Source organism: Gavialis gangeticus, unplaced genomic scaffold (assembly GCF_001723915.1).
Source record: "Gavialis gangeticus isolate Ggan-Ray unplaced genomic scaffold, GavGan_comp1, whole genome shotgun sequence".
NCBI classification, from domain to species: domain Eukaryota; kingdom Metazoa; phylum Chordata; order Crocodylia; family Gavialidae; genus Gavialis; species Gavialis gangeticus.
The window spans coordinates 68,222,144-68,235,624 of NW_017728992.1; the positions used below are offsets into that span (position 1 = coordinate 68,222,144).

At 41.3% G+C, this 13,481-nt stretch overlaps 1 protein-coding gene across 3 annotated transcripts in view; it reads right to left on the reverse strand.

Moving 5' to 3' along the window:
• The window catches only part of NFATC1 (nuclear factor of activated T-cells 1), a 157,247-nt gene that overhangs the window by 85,259 nt on the left and 58,507 nt on the right, over positions 1–13,481 (reverse strand). For all 3 annotated transcript variants that reach the window (XM_019524065.1, XM_019524085.1, XM_019524074.1), the window contains exons 5-6: positions 10,501–10,673; positions 7,371–7,511 (exon numbers count right to left, since the gene is read on the reverse strand). In XM_019524065.1, the coding sequence (XP_019379610.1) occupies positions 7,371–7,511; positions 10,501–10,673 (314 nt within the window). The remainder of the gene's footprint in view (positions 1–7,370; positions 7,512–10,500; positions 10,674–13,481) is intronic.

Genomic DNA, 13,481 nt, shown 5'->3' on the forward strand with positions numbered 1-13,481 from the left:
GGGGGTCCCCCCATGGTCCCTTCCACCCACCTCCAGCCCCCGCCCGCCCCCTACTTACTGGCACGGAGTCCGGGTCCAGATCCCTGCGGTGGCAAGTGGGGACTGCCCAAATCTCCAAAGCTCTCCAAATCTTTTCCAAATCGATTCAGAGAGCTTCAAATCGATTTGGACCTTTTTATTGGTCTCCCAATTTGATTTGGATTTGGAGATTCGGTCTCTGAATCCGGCTGAATCTCCTCTGAATTGAATCAGTTCCCGAAGCTTCGCACAGCCCTAATAAAGATAGTCTTGCATTATCTGATATATTGTGATCAACAGCATGGTCTTTAACATGGTGATTTTTGTACTGCCTTTGTGTTGCTTTGCCATCCACAGCTCGTGCTGCTGCTTGCAGTCGTGAAGGGTGTTCAACTAGATGACCTTTGAGGTCTCTTCCAGCCCTGTGATACTCCCTAAAACCTAGCTTTAAAAAGCAAATTACCTGGTGTCATCCATTGTGATTATAAATCAGAATTAATATTAGTTGTATTCAATATATTAGACAGGAAATATTTTGTCATTTCCAAACCTAACACACTTCATCTGTTTATGTATATAAAACATGCACATTTTCCATGGCAAATGCTTGTATACCTGTTTACAAGGGTTATTTGTATTAATGTGCTACAAACTTGCAGCCAAATATTTTAGAAATTGCTAAAACTTATGAAGGAAAACAGGCTCTTATAAGAAGGCTAACATTAAACACAAGAATGGAGACATGGGAAATTATAAAACACTCTTAGGAATCTTGGTCCTACTGTTTAATGTAGGAAGAAAATCCCCCCAGATTAAATGGAGAGAGAAACTGAAAAAAACCCAGAAAATATGTAATAATATGTAATAGACAAAAGATTGTGGGACCCACTGATATAAGAGGATTCTGATTTTAAAAGGTCGAAACTCTTAAGTATATTTGGTATTCACATTTCTACTACTACTGTGGCTAAGTTTCTTGGATACACATTTTATATTGACTTTTATCATTGGAAAATACAGTGTGATGTACAAGCAATAATAAAACATTGACCAAAATCCCATGAAATAAGGACTCATTTCAACACTTGGAACTTTTTATGATACTATAAAAGATCCAAGCAAATTATAGTACACTTCTGAAAAGACCTATTATTTATCTAAAGAGCTGCATTCTGCCTTCAAGCTGTGCTGTTTTACAAATGAATTCTACTTTTAAACAAGCCTTCTGTGGCAGTCCTTTTACAATCCTTGTAATACAGCAAATCTCCTTAGCTAACCACTTTCTTTTCCATAAGAGATGCAACGTCTTGCAAGCAATGCCAGTATTTTATATCTTTTCATGCACTTCTTGGCTGAAAGGTAGTAAGTAAGGGGTTAAGATGGAAACACAACTCTGCTGCCTTCCCAGTTCAAGAACTGATTTGATCATTCTTCAGGGATTCCCTTTCTTATGAGTCATTGTTAAGATAGACAGACTCCCCCATGCAAGGAGGCCCAGATAATGCCATTCCTCAAGAGATTACAACAGCTGAGGGCCAGCCTTAAAAGAAAGCTCAGGACTTGTGCTTGGAAAAACATTCAGTTGACTACACTGTACTCAGCAGACTCAGACATTCTCCCTTCCCCCATTTTGCAATAACCAATTAACCATGCACCAACTATCAAGCTCTTAACTATATTAGATCTATATTCAAGCATGGGGGTTTTGTACAAATAAGGTTTACAGATACTGTTTAAATTAATAATGGATACAGTCTTTTTATTATTACAATTTTTCACCTGGCCTATGTCATTTGTAACAGCTGGAATCCTGTAGGGAGCTGCTACCCACTTAGAAACATGATTAACATACATTTTAAAAGCAAAAGTAACACCAGCAAAAGTGACTAATTTCTCTAGTAATCATTACAAATGTTAATAAGCTAGTTTTCTGGGGAATAGAGAGAGGGTGACTGCACATGTGCTCCATTTATGGCCCTGGTTCAGTTTATAAGTTGAGGCTGAATGACAAAGCACAGCTCACTGGTGGTAATGGTAGAAGGGATGGTAATTGGAATTACCATTTGGTTTTTAATTGGAAATGAAATACTGTATAGCAGAAGAACAATTAGAAAACTTATCATGAGGACCATGATGTATTAAACATTGTTTTAAATGTGCTGTGCTATATTAGGTGATGCTGTAAGTGAGGAACTAAGCTTAGGAAATCAAAACTAAAGGGAGAATAAATTAAGCAAGCAAACAGTTTAATTTCCCTTCCCACACGCCTCCACTATTTGGTTTAAAGGATTAAACATTTTACTGTGGAAAGCACATGCTCCTCTTGCTGCCTCTTGGGGTACCTCCAATCTCAGTCAGATTGTCTCACTTGAAAAGGCCTGTGACAAGGCTACTTTATAGAGATTCTAGCTAATGTGAGCTCAGTCTTGCAGACGTACAACCCCAGAGATGCTGAGCACCTTTGACTCCTATTAACTTTAAGAGCTGTTCAGCTTCTGCAGGAACTATTCAGCACCTTGGAAGATTGAGCCACCTGAGAGTACATAAATGAGAAAGTTTTGTCATTCAATCATGACAAACCTACCAACATACTATTTAAGTTGGACAGTGAATTTCAACCTCAGAATGGACTGTTTTACTATAAACTTGTGAAATATTTCCCATGGATAACAGGATAGCTACTGATTGATGAGATGCTTTCTGGGGCAGGAAGGGATTGTTTCAATGTGACCCATATGTAGAGATGACTTTCCTTACCTGTGCTACCCACTTTTACCATCCCATGCACCCAGAGAGTCCCACTTGTGGAACCCCTGCTGTGAAGGGGTTTACTCTCCCAACAAGAAATACATTGCTTGAGTCATTATTTGTACTGGGATGTATTGAACATTATTTGATTCCTTATTACAAATTTTTTAAAAATCCTAAAAAAGAAATTTAATTTGGTTCTGAACCTAAGTTTGTTGTGCCCCAGGCTTCCTTGCCTTCAAGAGGATTTGCAATGAGTAAGAAGTTCAGGATCAGGCCCTTTTTTTGAAGAGAAGGCGGTATATTGTGCATCCTGCTTTCAGTGCATGCTGCTGAAGACTTTTATAAGCCCAGGCTATGCTACCTGAAGATGAGAGGGTAGCTTCATCTTCCAAAATACCCTTTGGGAACGACCTTTCAAAACTTTCCAGTGCAGTGAGAAAACAAGTAGAGAAAACAAGCATCAAAGAGGGCAACTATTAAGGCAGTTTCCTTCCTGTAATGAGTCAAAGCCAGGATTTTACTCTTGAAATGTCATTGTAAATCATTCACATACACAGAAAACTATATGTAAATTAGACCTTCTCTTTTCCCCTCTCTCACCGAACAACTCAAGGCTTCAAAATGTATATGGATTGCAGTCTGGCCAGGTGAGAGTCAACTGGGCTCTGCCAAAGAGCATAGCTCTGGGAAATCACTGGAACCATGCTGAATTACACTAGCTGTGGCCTGTGACCCATGAACTTCAAATGAGATACTCTTGCACCCATTTTCTTGATAAGTTAAAGTAAGTCAAGCCAATTGTAAAATGTCAGAGAGGCTCGCTGTTGCATTTCTTTGATTCAGTTAAGCTCTGCAGAGGCTAGAGGGAAGTAAATTCATATCTACTCTGATTGGTTAATGGAGGGAGACTCCCTTACTCAGCAAGAACACACATCCCCCTCTGACATACTGTACAGTTAGCAATAGTCACATGGAGGTTAATGGCAATCTCCCTGGAACTTTATGAATGTTGAGGGTTAAACAGACGTCACATGCAAGCCTGCGCTGGAGTGGCTGTGAGACGCTGAGTGCTTGAGGAGTTCAGAAGACAGTTTAAAGTTCAGGGGGTTTTGACAGGCAGCTGTGGAATCCTTGGTTTGTGCCAGCGCCACGGAAACCCTTTCCAAAACAAGTCTGAAAACTATGCTTAACTCTCTCCTTTCAGAGTCTGACTTTTGCTCTGAGCTCTGTTCTAACCCCCTTCTCCTCAGGAATGCAAGACTGTAGTTTGCATTATCATTATGTGAGGTACAATACCTATGGCAGGCAAGGGTCTTTGGGTAAATCTGATATCTTTTATTAGATCAGCTCAAACAGTTGGAAAAATTCTTCTTGGCAAGATTTCGGGTGTAAATACCCTTCGTGGAGCTGAGAAAGCATCCCAGGTACCTCTGCACTATTTACCAGCTGCTTTCATTCTCCTTCCCCCTCCCGAGCCTGTCTGTCACCCACTGACTCCTCAATTTACATCTTCACTGGCTGGTTTTCTTGCACGCATACCAGCCTCTGGCTTCTTTACTATTCATTCCATCCAGGAAGAGCATACACACCAACTGCAAAAGCTTCCTCAGCCTTATGAAGGGTATTTATACCCAAAAGCTTGCTAAGAAGAATTTTCCCAACTATTTGAGTTGGTCTAATAAAAGATATCAGATTTACCCAAAGAACCATGTCTGCCTATGTCCTCAGACCAGCGCGACTACAACCTACACCCGCAATACCTATGGATGTTTTATGCCAGAGTGTGAGTGAAGGTACTAGAGGTGCCGTCAAGTCCCACTGATTTTAAATGTGTATTGGAGGCACCTGGCATCTCAGAAGATCACTCCCAGAAAAGATCATCTTGATGGGTAAAAGGTGGGGAAAAGACAAATCCTGGTTTCATAGTAGTTAGGGGTCAGAAGGGACCTGAATAGATCATCTAGTTGAACCCCCCCCCACCGGCTGGAGCACATGCTGGGATCCCACGACCCCAGACAGGTGTTCATCTAAACTCTTTTTGAATTTACCCAAGGTAGGAGTGAGGACCACTTCCCTAGGAAGTTGGTTCCAGATCCTAGCCACCCTAACAGTGAAATACTGCCTCCTAACTCTAATCTGAACCTATTCTCCAGCAGCTTCTGGCCATTGTTCCTTGTCACCCCAGCTGCTGCTGGGGGGAATAGGGCCCTTCCTATTTGCTGCTGATCTCCCCTAATGAGTTTATAGGCAGCCACCAAATCCCCCCTCAGCCTCCACTAGCTGAGGCTGAACAGGTACAGGTCCCTCAGCCTCTCCTCATAGGCCTGTCCTGCTGCCCTCCAACCAAGCGGGTGGCCCTCATCTGAACCCTCTCAAGGCTGGCCATATCCTTCTTAAAGTGCGGTACTCCAATTGTGGCCTGACCAAGGTTGCGTAGAGGGGGAGTATCACCTCTCTGCACCAGCTTGAGATGCATCTTTGGATGGACGACAAGGTATGATTGGCTTTGCTGGCTGTGGTCTGGCATTGGCGGCTCATATTCATCTTGGAGTCAATAATGACTCCAGGATCCCTTTCCACTTCTGTGCTCACAAAGGGGGAGCTCCCCAGCTCGTATGTATGCTGTGGATTCCTTCTCCCCAGGTGCAGCACCCTGTATTTATCTACATTGAACCCCATCCTGTTACCATCCGCCCACTTCTGTAGTCTGTCTAAATCTAATTGCAGCCTCTCTCTCCCTTCGAGCGTGCCTACCTCTGCCCACATCTTGGTGTCATCGGCAAACTTGGACAATGTGCTTTCCACCCCCTCGTCCAAGTCGCTGATGAAGATGTTGAACAGTGTAGGCCCCAGGACTGAGCCCTGGGGGACCCCACTGTTCACATCCTGCCAGGTTGAGTACAACCCGTCCACCACCACTGTCTGGGTGTGGCACATCAGCCAATTTTTGACCCATCCAACTGTGTATGCATCAATGCCACAGTCGCTCAATTTATTAATGAGAATGGGGTGAGAGACAGTGTCAAAGGCCTTTTTAAAGTCCAGAAAGACTACGTCCATGATGACACTATCATCCAGGGATTTAGTTACCTGGTCGTAAAAGGACATCAGGTTGGTCTGGCAGGACCTGCCTTTGATGAACCCATGTTGATTTCCCGTAGGCATGATCTCCCCTGCTGGCCCCTCACAGATGTGATCTTTGATAATTTTTTTCAAAGATTTTTCCCAAAACTGATGTGAGGCTTATGCGCCTATATTTTCCTGGGTCCTCCTTTCTCCGTTTCTTATAAATGGGGACCACATTAGCTAGTTTCCAATCTCTGGACACCTGGCCTGTGGACCACGATTGCTCATACAGCCGGGCAAGGGCACAGCAATGACCCCCACCAGCTCTCTCAACACCATGGGTGGAGGGCATCAGGTCCCACAGATTTAAAAACATCCAACCCTTCCAGAAGATCCCTAACTACATCTGTGCAGACCTGAGGCCTGGCAGTGCTATCCCCAAGATTGCCCCTACCTGTGGTGGGAGAGCTGTCCTGGTCCCTGTCCAAGAAAACAGAGGCAAAGAACTTGTTAAAAATTTCGGCTTTCTTGTCTGGCATAGCCACAAGATTAGCATTTGAGTCTAACAGGGGCCCTACATTACCTGGTGCCCTCTTCTTACTCCCAATGTATCTGAAGAAGGACTTTTTGTTGTCCTTAATCCTGGTCGCTAGCCTGAGCTCCACCCCCGCCTTGGCCTTCCTAGTGGCCCTCCTACACTCACGGGCCAAGGAGGAATATTCCTCCTTGGTGATAGCCCCTCTCTTGCACCAGGTGTACACCTCCCTTTTGGCCCTCAGGCATTCTCGAATGCCTTTGCTGAGCCGTGCGGGTTTCAGAGCACTCTTACTCCGCTTCTTTCTCTCAGGGACTGTCACACTCTGAGTCTGGAGGACTGTCCCCTTAAGGTACGACCGTCCCTTGTGGATTCCCATATCCTCTACCTTTTGGGTTGTTAAAGGTCAAATGAAATTGTTCTTTTGAAATGAATGAGCCTGCATCAGGCAAGTTTTTGACATTGCTAATCCTCTTAAATGAACAGCTAATAAATTATCAAAGCCCTTCAAGGCTTACATTCTCTATAAACTTAGCTTTGACGTTTAAAAGCCTCTATTGTTATTAAAAACAACACCACAAAAAGAAAAACAGCACACACACAACACCATGTTGTCAATAATGTGTTTCTCACCCCCACTATAAAAAGGTTCAACAGGAAAAAGCTTCTTGCAAATTTTCACACTAAAATGTCATGTAAAGCTTAGAATGCCTTTGGCTAAAACAATAAAATATCCTGCCAGGCAAAAGTGTGGTTTGCTACAAAAATAAACTCCAAACTCTCACTTTCAATGCCACAATTGTCTACTTAATACTAAAACTGCTTGCAGGCAAAACCAAAGCATTAGGTAGAGCTGAGATCACCTGCGCAGATCCACCCAGTAACATGAAAAACTTTATGTGCAAAAAGAAACGTGATAACACATCACATAATCACAACTTAGTAAAGAAAAATCAACTGGATTTTAAAATCAGGCTTAATATAATTTCAAAGACAATACCTGGTGCTTTCTCCACAAAGATGACTTTGGAGTCTTGCAGAAAGTTGTGGCCAGAAAGTATCATTTTTTTCCCTCCAATCACAGGAAAGCTGTCAGTACTTTGCTTTTCCACCAGAGGCAGTTCTTGGGCAGATCTTTGGGCTAGCAAGTTATAGAGGGTGGGGAGGAAATAATCACAAACACATACAGAAAAATAAATAGCATTTCTTAGTAAGTGACCCAACATTTAGTCTCATTAGACAAACTGAATTTGTTATAGAAATCAAAGAAAGGTCAGGAGATCTTCAGGAACTCAGTACCCAGTTGGTTTTAAGTGCCTTAATTATACACCTTGCTATTATATATAATACTTTGAATTCAAAAGTATCATAACCTGCTGTTTAAATAGTTAGTTTGTTCTGTAATACTTAAAAATGTGTGTTTAGTTTAAAAAGGAATTTCCCCATCCAAAATGTAAAGCAATATTTGATTGTGTATCTGCCAAAAGTGTACATATGATAATTTGTATATGTACAAGTCTCTGAATATAGGGATTGAAATTCTGCAGAATGTCTCACTGTAGTCATGGGCTCAGTAACCCAGTAACAGTCACAGCCCAGAGAGCTGTGTTTTCATGTTTAATGTTTTCATTAAGTTCTGAGTGCAAGATGCATGTGGACCATGCAAACAGTATCTTACATCCTTGTGGCACATGTTTTATCATTCTTGACAGAGGTATTCATCTAGCATGTCATATTCATCTAGCATGTCTGTACTTCAAGGGATAATGTGATATTTTATCTGGCTTACATGGGTCCTTCTGGTGTCACATGTACAAAGAGATGTATGCAGTTTTGGCTTCTACGCTTAGTCCAGATTCTGTACTTGAAATAACATTTAAACTTTTCTCAGCTGCTGGTCAAAATTAAAGATCTTTTTCTGGAGGGTGATAGGAGCAGATAATACAGTACACTTTTACTCAGTCCACAGTCCCTCCAAGTGCATCCTCTGACTCACATGACACATAGATCTACCCAGCTTCATTTTTATTGGTATATTAATCTGGCATGCTTTCACATAGGAGTGGTTCAGGGTATGCACCTCCTAAACTTGCATTACCACATGATCTTACTACCATTGATGCCAACTGCAGAATTCTCAATGACTAACTGGAGCAGAAGCAGATTGTAACTGCTCATGTTATACAATGTGCACTTTATTCTAGAATTTGTCCCTTCACAAATTTAATCTTAACAATCCCAAAATGAGGACAGAGTTTAAAAATGTTTGTGTTGTTGATAGACTGCATGGACTATGCCAATTTGTGCCAAGCTAGCTCTTAGTAGTAAAACGACTGCTACTCTTCATAGACAGGACAGCCTATCCTTTGCCTAGGAAAAAAACTCGCACTTTCTTAAATGAGATCAGCTAGGGGAGGAAAGAGCCTATACTGTAGGAAAAAGGGGATCTGACCTTAGGGTCTGATAGAGCACACTTGTTCCTTGTAGTGGAGATGCCCTTTACTGAGGCTTTTCTTGTAGGGGCATCGAGGGTACAGACAGAAGTGCAGCTCTCAGCTGTAACTCAGAACAAGTTTTTACAAAGCGTTCTGAGTTACAGCATTGCACCAGACCAAACACAAGTTCACTAGGTAGAGGGGCATCTAGTTGGGGCTGGGAGCCTGTAGCTAGGTTCCCATAGCAATGGCCAGGCTCTCTGCTGGTGCTCACTGTTTTCAGAATGGGAGGGGGAAAGGCAGCAGAGGAAGCTCGTTCTCAGGGCTCCCTGGCTGGTGCTGAAGGGTGAGGGTGGTGAATTGGAGCTCCCCCCACCTTGCAGGGGGGGAGCTGCAGTACACCTGCCCCACCCTCTAGGAAGAGCTGAAGCCCCCCCAGACTGAACTCCCTCTGCTCCCTTTCCCCCCTCCCATTCTGAAAACAGTGACAGGCTGGGAGCTCAGCAGACACAAGTTACAAAAGGCACTACGTTTTGTGACCTCTTTATCTGATACCTCATGCAACAAGGGGTCAGATTTTCACTCAATTGGACATTTTTGAAGCTGTTTGCTGCTGTGCACTTATGTTTGGTCACAGCTATCAACTGCTTTCTGTGGCCAGATCAGGAGAAAATTTTCACTTCTGTCTGCACCTCCAAAGGGTAGGTAGTGTGCTCTCAAAAGCTCCAGCATCTTTCCTGGAGGTGGCACAGAGTAGTGGCAGGTTCTGGCACCACCAAGAGTTGATGCTGTGGCAGACAGATGGTGGAAATCACAGAGCCTTGACGTAAAGGAGGCTGTGGGTGAGACCCTGAGATGATTTGGAAAGGAGGGTAAGACCCAAAGATGACCTGATTTTGAATTGTTTTGCTGTTTCCATGGAGACAACAGGATGTAGGCAACAAAGGGCCATGGGAACAGATCTTGTGCAAGTTTAGTTTGTTAGAATAAGTGTCTAAACTTTTGGCTGAGAGGTTGAATCCAACGCAACCTCCAAAAGCTTTGCAAGTTCCACCCAGAAGTAGAAACAACAGGAGTTAGAATGAAACTTGACTTTCAGGAGCTAGATGAGAACTGTAAAGCCAAACAAAGCAAAAGGCTGTTCCTGTGTTTTAAAGATTCAGAGAATAAGAATGAAATGGGAGTCTCAATGGATGGAAAATGCATCCATTAGTAAATCTGAGAGGGTTATAAAGTGTAGCTTATTCTATCTAAAAGACCCCAAGGCTGAACCCCAGTACACAGAACTGCAACAAGCTTTCACTAATGCAGCCATTTTAAATATCTAGCTAGCTTCTCATCAAATCATCAAATGGGCTTTTTTTTTCCTTTGGTGAGGGGGGGAGTTGTGGGAGAAGGGAGGGATGGAGATGTGGCCAGATAGGAGCTCTCCAAAACTTTTCTACAGCAGTTACCCTCAGAAAGGGCCTTAGCATAAAGGAACTTGTCTAGGTCACTTGTGGATCAAATACCAGCTTAACACTGCAGACCAAATATTGTTTTGCCAAGGAAACACATATTTTTGATGAGTTCCATAAGAACCAGACAATGGACAAATGCAATAAAACAAAATTTAACATGCAGACAGTAAAAGCTCCATGTCAGGCAACTGGCTGTGCAATACCTGGCAAGAGTAATAGGTCTGTTACTACTTACAACACTCAATAGGATTGGACGCTACTTGCAGAGAAAGAGTTCTCCCATTGGCTTGTGGGATATGAACTCGGAAGACTAGCCGCACTCGTGTATTCTTCCTTCCGATGTCTGTTTCTCCTTTTCGTAGTTCAATGTCTGAATTTCTAAGTTTTAATATTCCGGCACAATCAATGCTGTTCAAAATAAAACACAGAGCAGTTCAACTAAATCTTTTCAGAGTTCAGATGCAAGTGCAAATTTTCTATCCTCTTTCCCCTGTTTATTTTTTTAAAACTAAGCCTCCTTCTAGAGACCTCAAGGGAACTTTGGGACAAATATTAGCACTACACAGGAGTTTTCAAGTAGTGCCAATTAATAAGATTAGACTTGCAAACATCCCTTGGCTTAAGTCTTACCATGAGTGGCTCCAATGGGGCTACTCACAAGAATAAGTGCTACATGCAGTAGGATTTGCAAAGTTCTCTGTAGGCATCTCTTTAAGAAGGCAAAAATATACAGTAGGTGTAGAAGCTTTGCACTACTGACCCAATGCACAAAGAAATACTAATTATTTTTGGTGGACACGTTTAAAGACTATTACAGTGGTGAGCAATGTAACATAAAAAGGAACAAACAGGAGTTCATCATCATTGTATTTAAACATTTCTAATCATTCCCACTACTAGCACTTTAGTTAAGAATCATTCTTAGTTTCCATTGCATGGTTTTAAAGGTTGATTCTGCAAATACTTCCTATAGAGCTATGTGCTTCTTGAAGAATTTATGGACGATCAGAATCTCAAAGCACCTTTTAAAAAAGCTTTTTAAAAAGGGTTAACAGAGAAATTCTAAAAACAGAACTTTGAATTGAAACTTGGTGCAGTTTAAATCCAGTGTAAGTTTTTGAAGATGAAGAAAATATTTTGTTTTAATCAGGCAAGTCATATATTGTGATTTCTGGCTTTTTTTGTTTTATAGATAAGTCTACTGGCTGGACTTTCTGCCAAAACAAAATTAAACATTGCAGAACATTAGTTCATAGTACTAATAAGAAAAACACTAAAAATACATTAAAAATGCAGAACTACTTAAATTTTGGACCTTATTATTGTATTATTGCATGGCAATTCCTTTTTAAATATTAATGTCTAATGTGCCTTTTATTATACTGGATATGCACAGTATAATTTTATACATGTGAAAAATAAAATAAGTCAGTAAGCATGTAAATACATTAAACTGTTTCATTTTCTCCTTCCAGACCTCTTGTATCACTTCTGAAGCAAACAAAACTGAAACAGTGCTCTTCAATAGTATGCTTTGCAAATGAGGACTGTGGAAGGTTCCCCGATATTGTGCTTTTACTACTTATTAGATTAATAGGTTTCATAGGAAACAAGGCCATCACTGACAAGCTCAAAAGATGCTGTGTCACTAATGAACAAATTAAAAGCTCTTAACAATATATATTTACATAAGAAGTCCTAAGAGATATATGATATTCAAGGGAACATCAAAATTCAATATAATAATTGATATAATACAAAGAAATACATAGTGCATTTTTACTGTAATGCATGTTATCTTTTTATTATTATTAAAAAGCAGACAAAGGACTTTACCCACAGTTACTCAAGCTTCCAATTTAAGATCCTAATACAGCAAAGCACTTAAACTCATGCCTAAATTTACGTGTCTGAATACCCATTTGAAGTCAAGGGGACTATTCATATACCCAAAAGTTAAGCAACTGCTCAAGTGCTTTGGTAAAGGCAAATAGGATGATTCAAGCAAATGTTTTGCAGAACTGAGGCCTGCTTGAATAAATGAAAGTGAGAAAAGCTTTGTGCTCACCCTTACACACCTTGTTAATGTTCCACAAAGGAAGTCTGGGACTCTGAGCTATAGCAATATAGAGCTGTAGGGGTGCCAAGTGGTGGAGTTCTACTATAGCCTTGCTAACGTGCTGGAGAAATGTTTTAGTTCTGACACCAGATATGTTCAGCCACCTTTGTGATAATGATGACAGCAAGAGAAAAATTAATAATGCTCCCAGCTGGCCAAAAAATGACTTGACCTGGGCAAACCAAGGGCCAAATTAATACTCTGCTGACATAAATTCGTGCAGCATCATTAAGCTTGATGGAGATGCACCAATTTACAACAGTAGAGAATCTGACCAAGCATTTTGCAAGGCAATTGTGCTATAAAATAAAATGAAAGGCAAGAACCCTGAATCTTTAGTGTAATCACCCTGGCCTCGACTAACCCAGTCATAAACCTCACTCTGGCTGCTGTATGTATGTGGTGCATTTCAGAATATTGTCCAATCCAATGCGAAGTGATTTCTAACAACGGCGCTTCTAATAACTGCAACAGAAAGAGGTAAACATGGAGATACAGATTTAGTCTGCATCTTCTTAGCTTCAAAACAGGGTTACTTCATACTTCTTAGTTAGGTTACTTAGGTTAATTAGTTATTTTGTTAAGTATATGAATGTTGTGGGTGAAATTTGGGCTCTGCTGAAGTCACTGTGTGCACTAACTGGACTTCAGTTTCACTGTGGCCAAAATTACACTGCATACATGCACACAGACATTCACTTAGGTTCTCTGCACCACTTAAGACTAGTGCAGTGGCTTAGAAGATATGGCAGGCCTCAGATAAGCCATGTGCATTAGGATGAAAGTTACTTTCTGCATATTGTGTGAGCATGAAGTTCACTTGTGTGCAGAGGAGCAGTGCACAATTAAAATCTCACTTGAACTCTAATTTGGTAATTAAATGGTGGATAGGTCTTGATGCCTCCACTCTGCAGATGTCTGAACTTTATCTGTATCAACTATCATCATCAGAATACCTTGCATTTGTCTCTCAATATCATCCTTGCCACTTTTATTTCTAATTGTTTGGTTTCTAATCTGACCTGTTATTGTCTCCACTCCAATAGTGTAATTGCAAGACAATAACAGTTCTCTCTAATGAATACGAGATGTTCTGC